Source organism: Colletes latitarsis, chromosome 1 (genome assembly GCF_051014445.1).
Source record: "Colletes latitarsis isolate SP2378_abdomen chromosome 1, iyColLati1, whole genome shotgun sequence".
Classification (NCBI taxonomy): domain Eukaryota; kingdom Metazoa; phylum Arthropoda; class Insecta; order Hymenoptera; family Colletidae; genus Colletes; species Colletes latitarsis.
In genome coordinates, this window is record NC_135134.1 from 48,731,380 (window position 1) to 48,754,302 (window position 22,923).

Genomic DNA, 22,923 nt, shown 5'->3' on the forward strand with positions numbered 1-22,923 from the left:
GTGCCCGTATGCACTTTTCTTCCGTAATAATATCGTGCATCGAGTTTTTTAAATAACAGCGCGAATTTCGTGCTCAAATATTGCCTTTCGCATGGAAATATTCGCTCGGAGCTGGACGGTCGAGCTACACAGAACGAAATTGCTTCCATTTTCTAAATATGGCGGGTCTCGCGGTACCGATATAGAAACGAATCGCGTTGGCGCCGTGAGAACTATAAACGCACGTCGGATATCCCATTTCAAGACATTCAAGTCTGACGTACGTAATTATGTAATATTGTTCTTTACTTCCATAACGCGTGTCATATTGTACGGCATAATAAGAAGCGAGTCGCAAAATTAGCGCCCGGAATGTCTGAAATTCCTTTCGTTTTCGTGCCTCGATGAACTCGATCTACGACAGCCTTTCTCCTCGCTACAGAGTAATTTTAAACGAGTGGAATCTGTCGAGCTATTCAGAACGTAATCTTTACACTTTGAATGTTATTTTCGACGTTACGATTTAGGAATCTCTTCAAGACATTTTAATGTTACAGGTTAGACCAGAAGATGGTTCTTAAGTCTTGGTACAATACTGATCCAGTGATAATCATATTTATTAAGATAGACAAGGAATAAATCCGAATTTATAAAACCAGACATAATTTTTCATTTTATCAATTTGGTTGTATATGATTATTTTTGGACAATCGTGGTACCTAGACATTATATGAACACAGAAAAATAACATTCAAGTTGCAATAAAGATTATGTTCAACACTCTATCAACGGTATTCAGTAGAGCAACAAAACATGGTTAGACTTATATTCTATAACTTTAAAAGAACGTGGTGTTATCGATCCGCGTCAACGATTTCGTGATCTTATTTATTTAAAGGGTGATCACCCCTTGGTACACAATTGCATGTAAGTGCATGCGCGAAGTAATTCGTATAAATTGCGTTTAAAGGGCAACGATGCCCCCAAAAGAAATTTTGGATTTCCCATAAATTGACGTTAGAGACAATCGACTCTAGGATCCGTGGACAAGTTGTATAGTCGTTCGGCTACGTTGGAAATAAACGATAGTACGTTCCGTGCTTTTCCAAAGGAAATTATCGTATCGGGCGAAGTAAAATGCCGAAGTCGAAGTTTGATTTCGCCGGCTGAGGGCAGAAAATGCTCGGAAAGCTCGATGACGACAACGGCAACGAAGACGAGATCAACGAAGAGGTGGAGGAACTGCCATAGAGAGCGAGGGAGGCGAAAGGAAAAAAGGGAGAGAGAGAAGAGTAGAGAGTCGGTTTTCTAAAATTAGAGCGACGAGGAAGAGAAGGGGGATGGCTCCTTATAGAGCTTGCGACGTCGAGCTTGCGGCCAGGGTTAGCAAACTGGCACTCTCTTTCTCGTCTCAGAATATCGGATTACCTTTGCACCAGTGCATCGTCTCGTCCCCTTCGACTTCCTTTCTTTTCTAGCTTCTTCTTTCTCGCGCCCGCCAGGTTCGATTTATGACTCCGTAATCGCGTGCACACACGCACGATTTCTCTCTCTCTAACATACACAGACACACTCTCTCTCTGTCTCTCTCTCTTTCTCTCTCTCCCAACTACTCTTTTGGCCACTTGTTTATTTAACATTTTTCGCGAGAAGTACACCACCGCGTCCCGGGCGCCTGCGCGTACGAGCGAACGGGGACGATCGGATTTATCGGTTTTTCGAAATTTCATCGCCGCGAGTGCGCCGACATTTTTCTCTCGCGGGGACGCGACGCGTATTTTGTCGTCACGGCGGCACGACGACGAATCGAGAGCTCGCCAACAGGGCGTTTTTCCATTTCGTATAAGAAAAGGAACGAGTTAGAGCCGGCTCGAGAGCGGATGATTCCGGTCGTCCATTCCGTTGATGCGATACCGTGAATCGAGAAGTAAAAAAAATCCAATGCGGTGTGAAGCGATTTAGAAGACATTCGATCGTGAACAGGTTGTGTTAATCAGTGGTCTGTTTACGTGTTGCAGCACCTTAACCACCCGCAAACATGTCTGACGACGAGGACCAATACTCGTAAGTATCGAAACCGGCGCCACGAGACGTTACGAAACGTAATCGACGCGATTCTCGACATTCTCCGACGCTTAAATTATCGTTTATTCTATTCTATCGATACATTGTCTTTTTAGTTTTTACGTCGAACGTGTTTCGTTAAAACCAGACTATTCAAAGACGATTTTGGTAAAAAGAACAATCCGATGAAGCGAACGCAAGCCGTTACGTAACACGGGCGCACGTGCATCGGACAGTACCTGAAAAATGATCAGACCCGTCGTTTGAAATATCCATGAAATCGAGTTTCACAAAGCGTTCGAGCGCCAGAGAATGTCGGGGGCATTTCAACAGAAGCGTAACTTTAAGCAAAAGATAGTACGGTAGCCCAACGAAGCGTCGTAAAAAAAATATGTCGTCGATAGATCACGTTCAGTCTTTCTTATTGTTAGCGGTGATTTGCAGATTTCTAGTTACATTCTTGATGCGACACTATCAGATTGCTACATAAGTCGAGGATAACCAAGATCCCTGTGTCGATCGTTCTCACACTATGAACAATATCCGACATAATCGATTGCGTCCACGTAAGATGAAACATATCTCCGTATTTTGGGTCCCGATCGTATATATTTCTCCCCCCACAAATTACCTCCCGTTGTTCTATACGTCGTTATCGGTGAAACGTTCAAACACCCTTACCCCGTTTAATTTTGCTGTGAAAGTATACTCCCCCGCCCCCACCCCCAACCCTGTCGTGACCACGTGTTTTTGTCTTGAAAGAATTGTTGTTAATGCACGATACTCCGATTGAATTGCTCGCTAAAAACGTCGTTTTGTTCTGTAAAATCGGTACGTTTCAGTGAAAAGAATTCTGACAGGTACAGGCAAAACGTCTGTCTATTTTGGTAACCAGAGAATTCAAACAGATGGACGCGGACACTGTATGTATCAGACGATGAATCATTCGGTCGGATCGGCTTGGATCTATATTCAGTGGTGTGAACAGACGGGTCCAAAAATGTCGTGACAAATGAAACGTTCCTTAATCGCGATAAAATATGAATTTTACAGATACTGTTGCAAGACGGACGTTTTTAACGTGCAACCAAGTAGAAGAGCCCTTTTGCCCGCCCCCCCCCCACCGCTGCCCGAAAACCACCCCTTGATTCTTGTTTTCGATTCTTTTTTTTCTTTGATTAATAGCCCCGTACGTTTGCCTGTAACCGTTCACTAACAAATTTCGTTTCCCGTTTTCTCTTTTGCAGCAGCGAGGAGGAGGTGGTCGAGGAAACGTAAGTGTCTTGTAATTCCCGAATCCTTCGTTGAACATTTCCCGAAATATATCTAACGTCCACGTTCTCTCGTTTTCTCATTCCAGGAAGTAAGTTCCAGAGGCTTGTCTGCGTTTAGATGTCTGCTACTACTGCGCAGAGTCACCGCGGAATCCAGATCGTGTTCTGATCTCTTAGACGTTTAGGCTCCTTTCGAGCAGCGTGAAAGTTTGTTTAGCGATCGAAGTTAGCGTTCCTCGAGTCGTTTATTGCAACGATCGCTCGATCTCTCTTTAACAATCGGTGCACCCCTTCTACGAATCAGGATCTCGACTGTATTTTCCCGAACTTCCAGAGAGATCGCTCTTTCTCTTGGATGAATCTACATCTTAGTTTAGGAGATTCTAGCAAATCCCTGCGCATTGGAAAATTTACTACCGAACGGAGATAGTAATAGAAGCAATTCTAAATAATTTTCAAACGTTTTTACCCTAATTCAAAGTATACACGTTTCACGAAACTAGGCCAAACCGAGCGTTTGAAGCAGTCGGAGATACAAGAAAAGAACGATAAGGCTGAATTAGATCGTTTTAGATGTCCCATATTTCTGTAGTACTATTATACATTTATGTGCATGCGTGTAGTCGCAAAGTGCTGTCCACTTTTTGTCTAATGGGAGCTTATTCCTTTTATTATGCCAATCGATACGACGATTCATATTTCGCAAGAGAGTGTTTAGTAGTATTTTAAAAGATATAAAATCTAGCCATAATGGCGTCGATAGGAGTAAATATTGATTATATGGAGCATTTAAACCCACTTGATTCAATCTCATCACCGTTTTCTCTGCCTCTAACGGTTTCAAAGATACAGCCTGGCACAGTTACGCCAGACAATTTGCATATTCATACAATAATACACACGCGTAAAATTAAATTGGGCTAACAGATTCGGCGTACCATTAATTCTAACTATTACGAGCGAAACATAAACCAGTCGCAACTAGCACTTTTCCAACGGTTCGGTCTTGGGAAGTATTTAGATCGTAGACGTTTCCAACGATCAAAGAATTCATCGTTCGTTATTAATATGATATAATCGCAGGGGCTAATGGTACACCGCGTCTATTACAGCAATTCGTTCTTGTCCAACATTCGTCAATCGATATACGCTCGGCGTCATTGACTCGAATAATTGTCTGTCGTGTTACAAACTTGTGCAACTTTGTGATCATAGGCACACAGCCACCGAGACATCAAACACTGCACTCGTTCACCAAGTACGAGCCCGGTTAGAATTAGAACGGACATGCTCGTTTTTACAGAAATAGGACGTGCTCTTGGCGCTGTCTTCGCGTCGCCTTGGACACCCGGTTTACGCGACTTTAAAAGAGGAAAAACAATATTTCTGATCCTTCGGGCAGCTGTTGACACACACATTTCGTCGCGATATCAATGCGTCCGAATACCAGATAGACATATTGGATTACGTGTTTAGCAAATCGTTGAATTATATTAAAAGAGATACAGTACTATTAATACATACGGAATTTAACCTCGCGACATTGTAGAATAATTTTCGACGCGAGCAGTTCCGAAATATTAGATTAGTGGTCGGTCCAGAGCGATCTCTCTCGAACAGTCGTTAAAGTTAGAACAGTCGTGCTTCTCTCGCGAAAATAGAGCAAACGAATGGCGTCTGTGTCTCGGAACGTCTGGTTACTTATTAATTCAACGACGTCGCGCAGCCATTCGGATGGAGTAAAATTTTGTCCAAGCTCCGTCATTCGTTTGCACGAATACAGGCCACGATTCAACACGATTTCCCCCTACGCAGTCAGTTTTCTGAAACATTGTTCCGCGAAACAATTTAGCGAACGTCGAAGAAAGATATCGAACCTCCGGAGAAATATTTCCGCGGCACGACGATGATCTTTGGAATCTCGTTCGTACGCGCGATATTTCACGGCGATTCCACGCGACGAACGGAGAGCACGATCGGGATCGAGAAACAATAATTACCGCGATCGATTCCGTCAACGATCCGTTAGCCATTATCTCTGACTTTGGTTTATGATCTACGTTTCTCTGTTTTTTTTTTCTATCTATCTCTCCATCTCTCCCCTCGCCCGAATCTCCACATACAATACACAAAAAAAAAACCAACCAATCAATCAAAATCACCATCGACCAAACGACCAACGCGCGGCGCGAATCGAAAAAATCGAAAAATCAAAGGCACCCGGAGAGGAAGATCGAGTAAGTTTTTTTTCCCGTCGTAAGCTGTAAAAATCGCCCATCTTGTTCGGGCAGCTATGTTCATTTCTTTGTTTCTCTATTTCTTTCTCTATCACTTTCTCTTTATTAATCGTCTAACCGTTGTATTGTCTTGTATCCGGTACAGTATCTGTTCGTTTGCTACTTGGCTCTTACGTTTCTGTTTCTGTCTCTCATTTGGTCGCTGTACGCGCAATGTTGTATTTTGTTTTTCCTTTTTTTTTTCTCTCTCTCTCTCTCTCTCTTCTTTTTTACGTTTTTTCGTTTTTCTTGTATGAGACTCTTTTTATTGCGAGACGTTCGTTCTGTTTCTCTCTTTCTCTCTGCTCACCTTTACTATTCACGTCTCTTTTCGCCTTATCGATACACGTTCTCTTCTCTAACGAGACATCTTTTCTCGTAAATCGCGCAATCGGTCGAGTCTCTCCGCCTTGTCGACACCATTACCGGCGAACCTTTGCGTACCACGGTTATTCTTTGGAAGCAACGTGTCCGTTTTTTCTTTTTTTGCAACGTTAGTTTCTGATAAGTCGCGAGAAAAGGGCGATTTCCATTGCCGTGTCGCGTTTAACGCGCAGTAAGACCGTTTATTAACACGATAACGCTGGGTTTTCGAAGCGAGCGTGAGAGGCTCTCTCAGGGATAGGGAAACTACGGCCCTTTTGCGTATTTTCTTCGTTTATGCGTCACACATGCTCCGACAACGTTTATTTCAATTTCTTTTAAAGTTCTAAAGGGAATACGCGAAATATTAAGGCAGTAATTTTAACCCTTTGTTACGACGCTGTATTCATTACGTTATTGCTTATTTTTTGTTTGTCTCGCGAACAGAACGCGAAGTAAAATGGCAAATTGTTCAACCAGTCACTTTTTTACGTCGCGTTGTGTCCCTGAGCTTTTTTAATTTTGTGAAAGATTCGTACGCGTGACGTTTACATGCGCGAGAAAACGGAATTTTTGAACCAAGCGTTGGAGCGATCTTGTCCACCGTGACGATGAAAAATCACTTCTTCCGTTTCGACGTTGGTAGAGAAACGAGTCGCGTTGGTGTCGCCCATCCTTTTTTTCGTTGCACTTAAAATCATTCGTAAATCGTAGCACCGAGTACGCGTATCGCGAGCTGTATTTTTCAGACTTCCGTGAGGGCCTCTCGCTCTACAAAATATTTTTTTCCTATTTAAGAATCGTTTTCGCCCTTCAGTTTTCTTTTTTGTTTACTGCTATTGGTACTGTCGTCATTGTGGTTTTTTTTTTTGTACCGAATCGCGGTGAGGTTTTCTCAGCCGAAAGACCAGGGAAAGCAACGATGGCTGATTTCGTACAACGCGATTCTTTGCATCTTTGACCGTCATTTTTCTGTTTGGTCCGTCCGCTGTCTTCATCGTTCTGTTTTTGATGCTGTGTCGCTGTTGTTGTGTCGATGGTTAAATAAATATGTCTATCGCTGCCACCTTGTCCCGTCTGATACACGTCCACGTACACATCATTGGTCGTTACGAATGGAACAGACACCCATCTACATACACTCACACGTTTCTGAACAAGATACACGCGATTGAAAAGTGACAGGGAATTCTAAATGCGTGTTGCAATTGATTTTTTAAACCGAGTACTCTGTTTCTTTTTGTTGGTAATAGACTTCTTAAATCCCACTCGATTAAGTAATGTCGATGCACAGGACGTTTCATCGCGAGTATAAGAGACTTGGATAATTTTGAGGAAATAATATTGTAGGGACATAGATCTGATTTTAAGTACTCGGTAACTGACCATAGTTCGATTACTGTTATAATAAAATCACAAGATTAATACAAAGTACCCACTTTGTTATTGATTATCCAATGTTGGAATAACGTTGTACTAAACATTGCAATAGCAATTTAATGTTTCGCGTGCATTCGAGCTCAAGCTTGTGATAAAAAATCATAAATAGCTTCTAGCTTGTAAAATGTAATAAGTAACAAATAATTGTAGCAAAAATCGATTACGAGCTTGCAGTTCTATTGTGATAGTAATCTATTATAGTCACGCGAGTACTTAAAATAGGGCTTCCGTTCGTATGATATTTTTTCCTCAACCTGACCTCTCCAACAAAGTTGTCGAAGTTACGAAACAGCCTGCATAGTAACGAAAATATATTTTTTTTCCATCCACGAGTATGTTTATTGGAGAGTTCATCGATAACGAGTAAATCATTAGGAAACTAGCTTTTAGGAAATTGTTTTCTTTTTTGGTTCTACTTTTTGATCGTTGTCGAATCAGTTTCACTTTTCAATCGACCCGAGGCAAAGCCACCGAATACACCCCACCACACCTAACTTTCTTTGTCTCTTTGCGCATTATTTCTGTCGCATAATGATCGTTCTGTTCTCGCATTTTGAGCTGTCCAATTGGAAAGGTTTTTGTGAAAAGCTATATGCATGGTGCATGCTAATATATGGGGCTCACTTCAATGGTGGATCGAGGCACAAAAACAGCGAAGAAAATTCGTGCGAACACGTATCATTCGATCTTCTCGAGTTATTTTTATTTTTAAAAGTCCATAGACGTCACAGAGTTTTACATTTCGTTTCATAAATCAGATTAGAAAATGGGTCGTGCAGGACTAATTATCTGTTGCAAAATCGTTCCTTGAAGAATTGTCTGGCGGTTTGGCTAAAATAGGACCGTCATGCATAAATCATACGCATCGTACATGTAATGGAATTTCTGCCAATAATTCATGCAATCAATTAGCCGAGAAATTGACGTAATATTGGCTTGTTAATCTCCCATTAAGGAAAACAATGGGTTACCGAACATTGTTTGCTCGTAGTTTGGTAAAGTTAATTATACTGTTCACTATGAAAATCGTAGGAGTATACGTTTGAACTTTTTTCATCATTTTTTGCGTCCCAAATTCACCAATGAAGTGGGTACCACGTGTTAGGATACACCTTGTGTATAACGTGTAGGTGTGACAAGGTCCTCGAAATGAAAGAGACGGTAGGCTGCCTGTTCTCCTCTTTTACGTCGTCTATAAAAAGCCAATCAAAATCTCGTAAAACGTGCGCGCGTACGAGTGCACCCGTTCCCGTTTCGTCGAACGCGAAACTTTTCTACGACTCTGCAGTAAAGAAACGGTGGGGAACGGAAGTGGATAAAAGCAGGATGGAACGCGGCAGGCTGTCGTCGATTCTAACGATGCTTTCTTTGTCCGATCGTGGCAGGATTTTAATTCGAACCGGAACGAATAAAAGCGAAAAGGCGAACGAAACGCACTTTTTCGCGGCTTTGTGCAGTCCTCACGTAAAAGACGAAACAATTGTCATTGTTATTAATGTACCTTTCCTTTCTTTTTTTGTAGGGGTAGGGCGTCCCAAAAGTAAGTTGAATATCGAGGTGTTTACACGTCAATAATACTTTCTTTGTTCTTCGGCCGCTCTCACAACCCTCCCCACAAGTCCGCGCTTTTGTTCGAATTTTTGGCGGGAACGAGACTCTCCCGGTGATCGAGGATAGCAATTCCGATTTGTCTAGCGCTGAAACGATCGTTCAGAAACGGTAATCTATTCATCGATAGCGATTTTCTCGTTTCTCTGCGTTCACGGTTCGAAAACAGGTTCGCATTTTTGAGCAGTTTGAGCATCGTGGTGACAAATTCGTTCGAAATAAACGTATGGATAAGTGGGAACGTCTTCTCTTAAACTCTGATTCCATTCGACTGCACTTTTTACTCGAGGTTCTTGACCGTGTAACGTTACAGACGATTCGAAGCTCTGCGAAACAACAAGGCTGTTTAGTCGAAAAGTTTTAAGGCTTTTGACCGTATTATACGGCGGCAGTTGCATAAGGGGTGTACGCAACTAATATAACTTGCGTCGGCTGGACGATTGCCAAACGTTTCATAAATATGTGTACGATAACGTAATGCGGTTTATTCTTATACTGAAGCTGTGGTGTCCGTTGAAGCGCGCCGCGTGCAATATAATTAGCGAATAAACCGTTCGGTGGAAAAACGCAACCATTGTCAGGCGCATTGTTTAGTTAATGCCAAGTCTCGATGCCAAGACGCGAGACGAACTTAGGCAGACCAGTAAAAATTCTTTGCTTTCACCGCCATCGAATAGTTCGCCACCTTCTTTTTGTAAATCTCGAACCTCGAAATTCCCTTTTCTTTCACAGTGTTCGTGGATTCTAAACATTCCCCCCCGTTACGTGTAAATCAGTTTGAGTTACGACCATTTGTCCGACGTTCCGTAAATACCGTAACCGTGTATACTAAACATTTCCTCGTGTTATGCGTAAATTAGTTTTCGTGTTACGTTTGTCCGACGTTCCGTAAATACCGTTACCCGTACAGAAGGTACAATCGAAGTCTCGATCCTGCCAAAATGCGAAATCTAATAATTCGTGATCAGTGCTCGAAGCAACACTCCCCTCCCCACGCCCCCCAAGCTGATGTTTCTCTCTGTCTCTTCTCACCCCGTCTCGTGTTTTTTTTCTTTTTGTCTCTCTACATCCGATTAATTACGAATTAACTAAAGGCTCTTGTACATAGATCCTTCGTGTCCCTGTACGCGTACACGTTGCGTACACACACGTATCGACGAGTCCACCAGTTTTTCGTTGATCTCGTTCAAGCCAACGATTTGATGTCGTGTTTCGTTTTTTATTTTTTTCATTTTCTTTTGTATTCTACGTTTCGAGGAGTTGTTTTTCTTTTTTTGTTACTGCCAACTTCGTACCCTCGCCCCCCTTTGTCTCCGTCTGTTAATTATTATGTTGATCTTGCGCCATAATCAATCGATCCGCAGCCAATAATTACCACGCCAAACCTCCTCTCGTTCTCGGTATCTTTGTCGCAGAAAGATCGGCTAAAAGCGTTTAGGGAGGGTCACTGAATGTTTCGTGGAATCGTGAGGTCAGTTTTTCGAGCTCTCCTTTAACGCGTATTTCGACGGATTGTTTCATAATGCGGTTACATAATGGCGCGTCGCGTTGCCAACGGTGTTAAACGCTGTTTATGATTTCATCGGCGCGTTGCGGATTAAATCGACCGAGACAAGAATTTGGAGACGGTCCCATTTGGTCCAGTCTCGCGATTTCGAATTTCGTTCGATAATTTAAGCGACCGCAGATGAAACAATTCTAATTTTTCCTCAGAGTCTGTGATCATCGTAGGCGTCGAAGCAGAATCGCTGACAATCGCATGAGAATTCTGTGACCCTCCGCGATGACACGATTGTCGATACCTCATTTTTTATGTAAACTGGCCAGCCTCCTTGGCTTTCGACTGTGGCTTTTTACGGATTTTTACGTTGTGGATAATAATTGACAATAAGAATGACGACAGCGACGACGCTGATAACGGCGGCGACTGTGTGTTGCTTGCATTTGAGTTGGGAAAGAAGCAGAAAATGTCTGACGAGAAGAAGAGTGAGTGCTAGAGATCTCTGTGCTCCATTTCTATCCCGTTTATCCTTTATCATCGTCTATGTTGTTACGTAAAAGTACGTTTTACTCGAATAAATCGAGTATTTTTGTTTCGTTTGTCTCTTATCGTTTCTATACGAAGTTTATCGATACGCTGTTACGTTTTTAGACGAGCGTTGTCCACATACTGTTTCAGACACGATTATTCTTGTTCTCGTTGTGCGCTGTTTAGATTTCTCAAGTTTTCTCTTCGAACCTGCTGAATTGCTTCTGTAAAAAATGCTTAATCGCTTGTTCTCGAGCGGCTTCGTATTACTTTTTTTTTTTTTTTTATTTTTCTCAGCTAAACACTAAACGAACGTCCGACGTCCCGTATCTCTAATCCCTGAGATCCAGAAAATCGAGCATTTAATCTATTTCTTGTCACCACGAAATCATCTTTAAAATTAGAGATCCTTCCCTTATTTTTAAGCCATCCTGGATTCGATCCATGTAACGTAATTTGATCTGTGGTACCGCGCTCACGTGTTCGAGAGTCTATGCACTTTTGAAGCGTTTCCAAATTTCTGTCCAAATACCGTTTTTTGTCTTTTCGACGATCGCTTCAAATTAATATGATCATTCGCAATTAATTGTGTCAATTCAAAGTTTTTGTCCATTAAATATTACGATATTTCCTCGAACAACTTTTATAATTGAAATACATCGTTCGCGATATTCAGTTTCGATAAATTTAAGAATCTCAGAAATGCATCAGCAAAGAACGCCGAGGAACTTTAATATTTCAATGCTGCAGACCCCTAAAGTCGAAACAAAATTTAAATTCAAGTGACCGCGTAATTCTCGGTAAAACCCTCCATCAATTTTCCAATATCCCGTCCGCGAGAGCCTAATAGATTCCTCCTCGCCGCAAACTCATCGGTTTCCCAAGCTCCTGTAAACTCATTAATGTCTCCTCCTGCTCTACCTTCATTTTCCGAAGTATATTTTATTTTTCTCTTTCTTACACTGCGCACCTAATTTTCTTCTCTCCGAGCGCTTTACACACTTTCTGTCTGTCCGTGCGTCCGTCCGTTTGTGTGGCCGTCTGTCTGTTTGTCTGTGGCTGTACGCGTGTTGTTACGCGCGGCTGCGACGAAAAGTAAAAAAAAAAAAAACAACAATATACACATATTAAAAGCAAAAGAAAAAGTAACAGAATACAGAAAGAATTGTTCGCCACGAGAGAGAATGGATGAAGTGTAATAAATAATGGAAAAAGTGGAACGTAAGAGTGGCGTACGGAGTTCTGGAAGATCTTGCGAGATCTCTCAGAGGACGAGCGGCAGGAACTAAAGAGAGTTACTTTTGTTTTCGCTCCGGCCTACATCAGGGACTCTGGGGAGAATCCCGAGTTTATGAAGGTGAGGAGAGATCCCCGTGATCTCGTAGACGCGATATCGGAGAGATTTAGCCTCAACACGTATTTACATTCATGTCGTTTCCGGGAACACACAGAGGCAGGAACAGAAGAGAAGCGACCTAGACGAACAACTCAAGGAATACATTGCAGAATGGCGAAAGCAAAGGGCCAAGGAGGAGGAGGAACTGAAGAGATTGAAGGTACGTATCAGCGAGCTCGGCTTACGTCCGTTCCACGTACCTCTGTTATGCTTCTTATGCATAGATTCCGCGCCCCCGTTGTGTTCCCCATGTATTTTTCATCGTCGTTTTGTTTGTCGAACGCAGGAGAAACAAGCCAAGCGCAAGATCACTCGCGCGGACGAGGAGAAGAGATTGGCTCAGAAAAAGAAGGAGGAGGAAGAACGTCGCCAACGTGAAATTGGTACGTTTATTTTATTTCCTTTTCGTTTCGATGCTCTGCACAAAGTGTATTCGATTTTGTTCCTTTATCCGGAGATTTCTTGACGCTTATTCAAATTTCCAGAGGAGAAGAAACAACGTGATATGGAGGAAAAGAGAAAGTACGCTCCCTTCTGTTTACCCCGACTATTTCTGATAGACGCGTAAAGACCGTGCATTAATTTTAAATGTCATTTATCCAGGCGTCTCGAGGAATCAGAAAAGAAACGCCAAGCCATGATGCAAGCGATGAAGGATCAGAGCAAGAAGGGACCCAACTTCACCATCACCAGGAAAGATCTGGCAGTTCGTATCGATACGCAAAATAGATGCACCGTGTTACGCCGCGTAACGGATCCGTTCTATGCAGTTACCGATGTGTTGTTCCGTTCGATATAGGGTAACCTTACGTCGGCGCAACTGGAGCGCAACAAAACGAAAGAACAGCTCGAAGAGGAGAAGAAAATCTCGCTGAGCATCCGTATCAAACCTTTGGAAATGGATGGTTTGTCCATTGAGAAGCTCCGGTCTAAGGCCAACGAACTCTGGGATACCATAGTTAAGCTCGAAACCGAGAAATACGATCTTGAAGAACGACAGAAACGCCAGGACTATGACGTGAGTACCACGATCAGCTTGCAATTTCAACCAGTAACATTTATATGTATAGTACTTGTAATATTTTAAAAAACGTTTGCGTTCCTTTCCAGCTTAAAGAATTAAAGGAACGTCAGAAGCAGCAGTTGAGGCACAAAGCCTTGAAGAAAGGTCTTGATCCCGAAGCCCTTACCGGCAAGTACCCTGTAAGCAAACGAGAAAATCAATCGAAATGAAACGGGCGCTTTCAGTGCGATTAAGTCCTGTTTCTCTTCCCGTAGCCCAAGATCCAAGTCGCCTCCAAATACGAACGTCGCGTGGATACCAGGTCCTATGACGATAAAAAGAAACTGTTCGAGGGTGTAAGTATACTTTTGTACCAATTAAATCAGTCGCTGATTCTTCGAATATTCAGCTGACTCGGATGTGTCCGTCTCGGAAACAATTTGGCCAATTCGACGCCCCTGAATCTGACCCGAACGATTAAAAATAATGCCCAAAGATGGATTCAAAATTCATACGTTTGCTCCTCCAGTAACGAAACGTCGCGACACGGTATCGTCCTAGCAACGGTTTATTGCAATTTTTCAAACAAAACGTGTTCGAATGGTAGTTAATTCGAAGACTGAAGTAAAAAAAAAAATAATTGGATGAAAAGTAGAAAGTGAGACGATCGTAGAGCACAAAGAATAAGCGACACAGCTCGTTAGGAAGTAGTACTTGTAGAAAAAGAGTGATTAGTGAACAATGTCAATTGAATCGCAGGGCTATGACACGCTTTTAGCGGAGTACAACGAGAAACTGTGGAAACAGAAAACAGAACAGTTCATGAAGCGCAACAAAAGTGAGTCCTATCGAGCTCTCTGTTAATGTATCACCTTTTTGCTTGCATTGCTCGTTGAAAACCCCTTGTCCCCCCTTATGCCCCACTAGATCGTCCCGACGATCGTGTTTCTAATTCGTGTTGGATATCCATTTAGTAAGTAGTTGATCTGGAGCACAAAGACCGTCGGAGGTGTTGCTATGTTCGTGCTATTTCATTCGCACAGTATAGCACTTGCGCTTACCCTGATATTTATCGTAATTTATTACCGACACGAACGCGAATACAGTCCTCATGGATAGCATCACCAAAATTTATTGCAAGCCTCTGTACAACAGATACAAACATCCACGAAGACACCGAAACCGATGAACATTTACGATCCCGAGTATGTGTATATACTACCAATTCTTTAAAAGTCCAAATCTAAATCACTCCATGATGCAAGCGCTCACGATTACCCACACAAAATTTACTGCAAACCCTTGAACACATGCAAACATTTACAATTCCACTAGCAGGTGCAAGATACTCTACGAGGAAGTTCTTAGACCCGACGAACACTCATTCGTAAAGTTTTTTTAAGGAATCGTACGCACCGGTTACATTTTAATTACGTCTAAAAAGGAACCACAACACACTCTCAAACCATGATAAGATACTTACTTTCGTTTCAGACTTGTCACACTCCGACACTTTCGTCACGTGACTAACGTTAAGTCTATGCAAGGAAAGAGTAAAATGATTTGTGCCCCAAGAGTTGGTCATTAACAATCGTGCGATAAGCCAACGGGTGTTTGACTACGTTGTCCCCTCGTCGTCCAAAGTGGTTTGTTAACTGAAAAGGCCGAGTCACAAGGTGGGCGTCAACGGAATACGTATAATAGGATCCATTAATGTTCCGTTAGACGTCGACTCGGCGATATCTCGTTAACCGTGGAATGGGTCCAGATGAGTGCGCCCCGTGTGACGATGTATCCTAGCATGCCATTTTGTCCATTGGTGTTTCAGGGTCTAACCGAACAGCTCAAGGAAACCCTGGAGAAGCAATGGACTCAACAGAAGGAACAATTCCTCGGTCGCCAGAAGAGTATGTATTCTTGAATCATTTTCGAGCAAACGCATAAGCACGAGCGTTTGGTATTCGCGATATCGTGATTCCTCGACGATTTATTCGCGAACTCAGAGTTTGCAAAAGTTTGATATCGCGGGATAATTTGTGTTCGTACGGTTAAAAACGTATTGGTTAGAGCGCCATTCAAAAAGTAGTACAGTTGTTTATCGCTGTAGGACGAGGATACTAAAGTATGTCGACGTAAAAAGCGTTCCACTGTATCTCGCGCGTTTATTATTTCGCGTATCAGCGTGTGCGTTTGCTCGAGTCGCGAGTCTTGAAGCCTGACCGGTCAGAGTATTTTCTGGAAACTGGGTCAAACTACAACGGCCGCAGAGAAGTATATTTCGTCAGCGTTCAAGGGGCCCGTTCGATGAAAAGCGAGGGAGTAGAGAACCATTCCGCGAAATCGGAGGCGTCTGTCGATACCTTTAATCCTTGGTTCTATTTTTCTATCGAGAGATCAACGTTCCGGAGTCTCGCTTTCACGCTTCGTTTTCATCCGTAAAAGATAAATTGATTCCGGTGTTCTTAACGGTCTTGAGCAAAAATTACGAAGAAATTCTCGCTGTCATCGTTCGCTGGCCCCACGAAGAAAACGATCCTTGCTACGAGTAGAGTACCATCGATGACGCGATATCTTTTTTTGCGATATAACAGCGAAGTTGCCGAAGTGGTTCGGCGAGAGGCCGGGCAAGAAACCAGGAGACCCCGAATCTCCAGAGGGCGAAGAAGACGTGAAGGCTGCGGCTGAGGACGAGGAATTAGAGGAACCACAGTTCGAGGAAGAAGAGGAAGAGGAGGAGGAGGAGGAGGAAGAGGAGGAAGAAGGTGGCGACGGAAAGGAGGGCGAGGGTGAGGGTGAAGAGGAGGAGGAGGAGGAAGAGGAGGAGGAAGAAGAGGAGGAAGAGGAGGAAGAGGAGGAGGAGGAAGAGGAGGAATAGAAGCCTCTTCCAGAAAATTGCAAATTCAATCGATCGATCATCAAACAATCTCGAAACATCCTTCGAACCATCGAATATAGTCGTGGCGGCAGTAGAGACAACAATGGCGCGCCATTGTCCCAGAATCTCGTCGTTATAGGTGGCTTTTCGTTTCGAGTCTTATGCGACATCGGAATAGTTCCGAGAGGACGACGCTCTGTCGCTTCGCCACAGAGCCTAGCCTATAACGGCGAGGATTCCGGCGAGATAAAACAGGCTGTTACTACTTCTCAGCTGTTCTACTACTACTACTACTACTTCTACTACTATTATTCTACTACTTCTATTGCTACTATAATTATTATTATTATATTGTACAAAATACACGCACACACATTATTAAAATAAAACGGTTTATCGTATAAAAAATTCCTTGAAGTACTTTTCTCGCCGCAGGGGAATGTCCGCATAAGAATGTTCTATCGTGGAATTAGATTTCAATCGTGTTTTTATTTATTTGTTTCAATTTTATTAGCAATCGATTAGAGAAACTCTGAACGACGTTCAGTTTTATAGAGCGAAAGAAAGTTTCTTTTCCGATTTACCGCTTTGTCAGGGGTCAAATAACTTTTGAAGGCGATCTTGACCTTGGTTACGTTAGAAGACTGCCCACGAAACGTGACACGTATTTGTGAAAAACACTCTGTTAGCACTTTTCCTTCCTCTCGGTCTATTTTTAACACGTTTGTTTAACCTTTTGGCGTTCTTCGGTTACGAGTGCAACGTGCTGCACGAAAATGATTTATGTTGCACGTACATTGCCGATGAATCACGTCAGTTTTGTTAACGATTCCCCGAACGTTTCGTTTTACTAAGTAAAGAAACATCGCTGCACGAATTGACTGAACGCGGAAACCGCGATATATCGATCGATTTATGATCCTTCTACGACGCCTCGAATTCGCGCCAAAACTTATAAACAGGTACAAGACGTCCGAGTGTTGCCAAAGAACGTTCCTCTTTAAAACAAGCAGCACGGCATCGGATTTTGGTGGTTAATGATAGCTGTCGCGCGAATTTTAGTATCTTAGGAGATTTCGTACACGACAGAAATATTCCGCCACTGGAAAATGTAAATAAGGGAACGAGCAACTAGTCGCTTTCGTCGAAGAAATAACGCTCAAAAATTATATAATTTTTATCGTGTTTGTGTCAGTTTACGTAGACTGTTTTTTATATCGATTGAAACTATTAGACGCCGGACAGTTACACAAATATCCTGAGAATGGACCGTCGTGGATATTTATTCTAAGGTAAATTATCTTCTCTTACGTTTCTCGATAACAAATATTCACGCTGCGAGACATTTCGTTAAATTCATTGAACGATCGACGGACTGGGGTTTATAAATAAATATCCGTCGACGGTTTTGGTTTTCGTGCGCATCGATTGTCACTATGGTTTTTAATCGTATCACACGATTCCATTTTATCGGTGAACATTTCCATTGTTTCGACTCGTCGGGTGCAACGAAACTGTAAAATTGGCGACTGCCGTCCGTCGAAAGGGAATCATGCAAATTTACGCGTAGGACCGCAGTCCGTTAAAATTCAAGGCAGGCTTCAGTGACGGAACAATGACGCGAGCATAAAGTTAGAGCGAACGCGAGGCGATTTTCCATTACTGTCTTTCTCCTTCTCGCGTGCATACTTCCGCCGACGTTCTCTGTCTCCCTCTTTCCAACTCAACTCTCTCTAACTGACAGCCGCTAGTGACAGCGTCGACTACGCGCGTCGTGCACCAAAACAATTCGCGTACACGTCTCTGTACTAATGTTTCAAATCGATCTTCGAACTCAGTTGATCCTATGTATCGCTCGTATTGATTTAACTTTAAAATTAAAATCGACTCTCTATCGAAAGTAATCGAACTATCGATACCTGCTACTCGGAAGACGCGAGGGTGTCACTCCCATCGCTGTCGGTCGTAACTATTTATAATGGGTAGCCGCTGGCTTCAGTCTCGTATTTCTTCTCTCTTTCGCGTTCACTCTTACTCCGTTTCTGATCGTCCGTCTCTGTTTCGGTCCGCAGAGTGGTCGTTCTGAAGATTCGTTAATAGTGTCGCCAAGCGTTCGTCCGAGCCAGACTGTGCTGTCCCTTCTCTCCTACCTGAGGGGACCGAAATAGAACGCGGGAGAGCGACGCTATCGACGCGTCGCGACGCCGTGGAACGTCTGTGCAGCCGTGGCCGAACAATAAACAATAACACGACGTCGCGTGTCGCGACACAACGACTGCCGCGACCTGTTGCCGGCCGCCGAAAAAGATCCCGCTGGATGTCGCGCGCGTGTCGGCGGAGCTAGTGAAATGATCGTTTCGGTGCAGATCGCCGCGGGAACGGGGATCCCTGTGTCATGGCGGTGATCGTCGCTTGGAACGGCCACGTTCGCGCACGCATGGCTACGATGCTGGCTACTACCAAGGAGAGAAAGAGAGGAAGAATGAGGAGCTGACTGAGAGGCGGATTTAACGCGAGGAAACCACGCTCGATGAGGTACGTTTAGAATAATTCGCGAAACGAGTCGTTCGACCGACGATCGACGCGATTCTTACGCCCCCGCATTGTCCGCGCGACGTTTGACGTACGTTTGAGGATCCGTTTACGCGGATTCTGCGACCGACGTCTCGCGCGACACGGAACACAACGGAAATTGACGATTTCTGTCGACGAACGACCGAAGTCGACTTCGCGATGGCTCGTGTTACTTCGCGATTTCTTGATAACGGGGGGAACACGCGATAAGACCGATTACGAAATCACTCGTAAAGAAACGCGAGAGTAATTGATAGCAGGAGCGTAAGGACAGACGCGGGATTCTTTTTACGGTTTTTCTTGTATGAATTTTTCAGTAGCGAAGACTTTTTATCATTCTTATGGATCTCGAGTTCTTAAAAATTATTTGTTTCAATTTGGTAATCGAAATTTGGTGTAAATACGATGCCTTTGGGTTTCTTGAAAGTTGAATCGAGGCTCACCGTCGGTGTCCTTGCCACTGTCTGTACGTTCACCTTTCGGATTTGAATCAAGGCCAGACGTATTGGAGTACTTACTTTGTACACTCTTATTTTACAGCTCTTTATATGTTGTAGCAAACTATGTATTTTAATATACAGCTGTATTATAAATAACTTTTAAACAACGATGTATAAGATCAAAGTCTCAAGTTTTAGTAGAATTTTCAGGACTGTTGAGAGTATTAAATAGGTAAGATACTCCAGAATTTTCTTTCTACAATATTCATCCATTTAATTTCTATAAATTCGACAGATGCGTCCAAACTCGTCGACTGGAAGGATTGTTTATTCTCAAATTGGAGTTATTACAGCATAACTGCATTAACTATAAAACAGCAATTATTCCTTGACGCTCTGCATACCACAGATAATACTTTAATCGTATGTAATTATCTCCAGAAGGTCCAGTCGTAATTGTATTTAGTAGATGATTCAGAGAATTTACTCTGCAATAACGAGAAGGCCACGTTTCCATTTCAAGCTATTATTGCGACTGCAAAGTCACTTGCATAGGCTGATTTATTACGGGCTTTGTTGTCTTCCTCGTGCAACCATAAGTAACCGTCGCGTTATTAACATAGAATCTTGAATAAACATTTTCTGAAGGAATGGGTTATTACGTTCATAAATTTTCAATTGCACTCTTATATCCGATTCAAGTATATTTTTAAACGTATACATATACACTTTGCTGCATTCTTCACGAATTTGGTTGTGTACCCTTTTGAGCATTCTTTTCATTCTCATCGTTCTCGTATCATACTCCTTTCTTATTTGAGATGAAAGCATATTCTCTTTCTATGTAGAAAGAGTATATGAATTTGTATCGACGCTCGAGTTACCCTGCATTTCAGTTGAAGTTCAGATGGAAGCTTTTATCATAGATTATTTCCTAGGATGCTCTTACATTTTCAAGTTTCATACTCTTCTTCTTTCAATTCCTCGTTATTCAATACTGTTTCATTCACAGAATTTTTAATTTCGTAAAGAGTACAACTTAATATATTTAAACGATACTTTAACACGATAATAGATTAAACACTTCATAGTTCCCGATCGAATCAATGGTTTTCGAAAATAATTTCTTGCCTGGAAATAAATGCGTAGAACGTACTGGAAAATTATGCTGCGTTTTACTGCATCGTGTTTTCTATTTTTAGTAAAATAACAATTTTAAGGCGCAATTGATTATTCAACATCCGTATAAGTAGAATCGATTAGCCTGAAATTTTGCGTATAATTATACTGTACGTTCAACACGCATGTAAGCGTAAAATGGAGGGGCTAATATGAAGTCACCTCGGAAAAGTGACACGATGTGATTCGCCTCCATTAGTGTTTCTCAGCATACGGAGTCGCGTAATTAAATCTCATTATTTTTTCCATGACTCATCCCTTTAAAATCTCCATCGGTCAATCATAAAATACGTTCGTCTGTTTGCGACGGATTAAACGTTAACGGTGCGTTGTACTATCGTGCAATTGAAACGAGATTGTCCATAGTATGGCCCATATAGGTTGCAGATAGTTGCGTAATAATACATAACAGCCGCGAATACGTATTTCCTGTTATTGTGCGTTTGCGAGTTAACAAAGCGAGTAAGTTGATATTCGCGACTTGATTACGCAGCAGTATTTATATTAAACATAAAACGGTAATCGATAATGAAATTTTTCGCTGTAGTATCAGATCTCGACGTTCCGATACTGTCACTACAACGTTATATTTTGTCTGAGAATTTTCCTTTATTATATTTCAAGCTGGGAATCAACGAACGATTATTTCAAGTATTTCTTTCACATATTGCAAAGGAGAGCAATTACCATTGGCAAAGAATTTTTTTAAATATTCCAAGTTTTATTTTCAGTTCTATTTTTGAAACTCGAGTGTCATCTTGGAGTAATTTTATAACATATTTAATTCGTTAATGAGCAACGAGTACATTATTTGAACCAATATTTAGATAAAATCTCGATAAGTAGCAGTCCCACCGAACAATTATTATTCGAATAAGAAACATATTTCCTACGTTAACGCCAGCCTTTTCACATTATTGGTAGTTGAAAGTTAGACTCGCAACGCCATCGGTATTGTTCTCCACGCAGGAAATTAAACAAGAATGGATCAGTTGTCTATGGAACATCAGAAGTCGCTTAGGCGATGCTTCGTTACGTTTTCACAATAGGCACCATTCAGGCTGTGCCAGGGGAATGTACAAAGCCGAAGTCAGCGAAGTGCATTCGCATAGGTAAGAGTGTCACGCATGCTGCAAATAGGGAAATGAATACTGCTCTTATGCATGCATATCGAGATACCTTTCTCTTTGACGTTTACACAATACTGTGCAAAAATCTTAGGTCGTATAGTATCAATTAACAGTACCTTTGTAAAACACTTCTACTGAAATTATACGACAGTGTAGCTTTGGGTGTTTGTTTTACGAAACAGTATAATTGAACAGAGACGGTAACCCGTTGATCTACTTGTTATAGTTCGCGAATGCAATTCGCTCAGTTCTACAGAAATCCAATACAACGTTCGTAAACTTTGTCAAAGCTCTATTGATTTACTCAGTCATTGGAAATCAATCCTCTAATACCAGATCTTGCATAATTCGCGCTAACAGCCCCATGAATCATATTGATCTGATCGAACATCCATTAACCCATATGGGAGCATGCGCGATTCAAGTGGTAACATAAGAATCTTCAGTGCGCAGATTACAGTGACACGACACTGATCGAATTATTTTGCCTACATAGAGATATGAAATAGCATATATCGGTGCACATTTAAATTATTGCTCGTCACATGACATAACACGTTTATTTTGAACAATGCGTTTGGCATGCTCGTGACGGGCTCTGACACTGAAGAATGCATGTTATCGCAGTCAATATTTCTTTGCCCCAATTTTATATAGCCCGACCATTAAATTGGAACCAAAACATTTGCTGGAATACGCTGGAATCGTAATCAAAGTCTATTTATTTGTATGTTAAAATCGCAGCAGTTGTCTTCACACGCGTACGCGAGTATCGATCGACTTAACTAATCATGATTAGCATGGATCGATGATTAAATTAATCGTTACCTGTTCACAACGATTTATGATGATCCTGCTTCGATTAAATTTCGCTCAACTTTTCGAAATTTCAGTCCATTAATCCTTTCAGGATTATAATCGCCCCGCCGTTCGAGTCGTATAATGATATGAATTTATTATTAAATTTTCAATTAACTTCTTCGATCGTATTGGTTCACGTATGCGCGTTTAATTCTTACGTCATTTTAAATATTGTGAAATGTGGATTACTGTAATACGGGAGTAAAATTGCGAATACATATTCGTAATTAAATTTTCCAATGATACAGCGTGTACCATCATCGCCGCGAGATTCATAAGTCCCACGGGCAATATCAGTTTGAATTTCTGTTTATTTCAAATGAAATAATTTCATCCCGAAGAGGCCCGAAGCTTGAGAAATGGAACACAAAAAGTAGTTCTACCCACTTCCTAATTTATTTTGCTTGTATTTAGCTCGAATTAATACTTTTT

At 42.0% G+C, this 22,923-nt stretch overlaps 1 protein-coding gene across 11 annotated transcripts in view; it reads left to right on the forward strand.

The window, feature by feature from the left end:
* The window catches only part of Tpnt (troponin T, skeletal muscle), a 127,544-nt gene extending 110,829 nt beyond the window's left edge, over positions 1-16,715 (forward strand). For 2 of the 11 annotated variants that reach the window (XM_076782323.1, XM_076782234.1), the window contains 12 exons: positions 5,534-5,554; positions 8,919-8,936; positions 12,360-12,390; positions 12,485-12,589; positions 12,716-12,812; positions 12,915-12,951; positions 13,033-13,135; positions 13,229-13,447; positions 13,540-13,632; positions 13,708-13,788; positions 15,261-15,339; positions 16,024-16,715. In XM_076782323.1, the coding sequence (XP_076638438.1) occupies positions 12,385-12,390; positions 12,485-12,589; positions 12,716-12,812; positions 12,915-12,951; positions 13,033-13,135; positions 13,229-13,447; positions 13,540-13,632; positions 13,708-13,788; positions 15,261-15,339; positions 16,024-16,307 (1,104 nt within the window). In that variant the 5' untranslated portion in view covers positions 5,534-5,554; positions 8,919-8,936; positions 12,360-12,384 and the 3' untranslated portion in view covers positions 16,308-16,715. Of the gene's footprint in view, positions 1-1,389; positions 1,482-1,584; positions 1,907-1,997; positions 2,044-5,533; positions 5,555-8,918; positions 8,937-12,359; positions 12,391-12,484; positions 12,590-12,715; positions 12,813-12,914; positions 12,952-13,032; positions 13,136-13,228; positions 13,448-13,539; positions 13,633-13,707; positions 13,789-14,191; positions 14,271-15,260; positions 15,340-16,023 lie in introns of those variants that run through there. The other 9 variants (XM_076781769.1, XM_076781852.1, XM_076781937.1 and 6 more) reach the window with 9 other exon arrangements.
* The last annotated feature ends 6,208 nt before the right edge of the window (positions 16,716-22,923 follow it).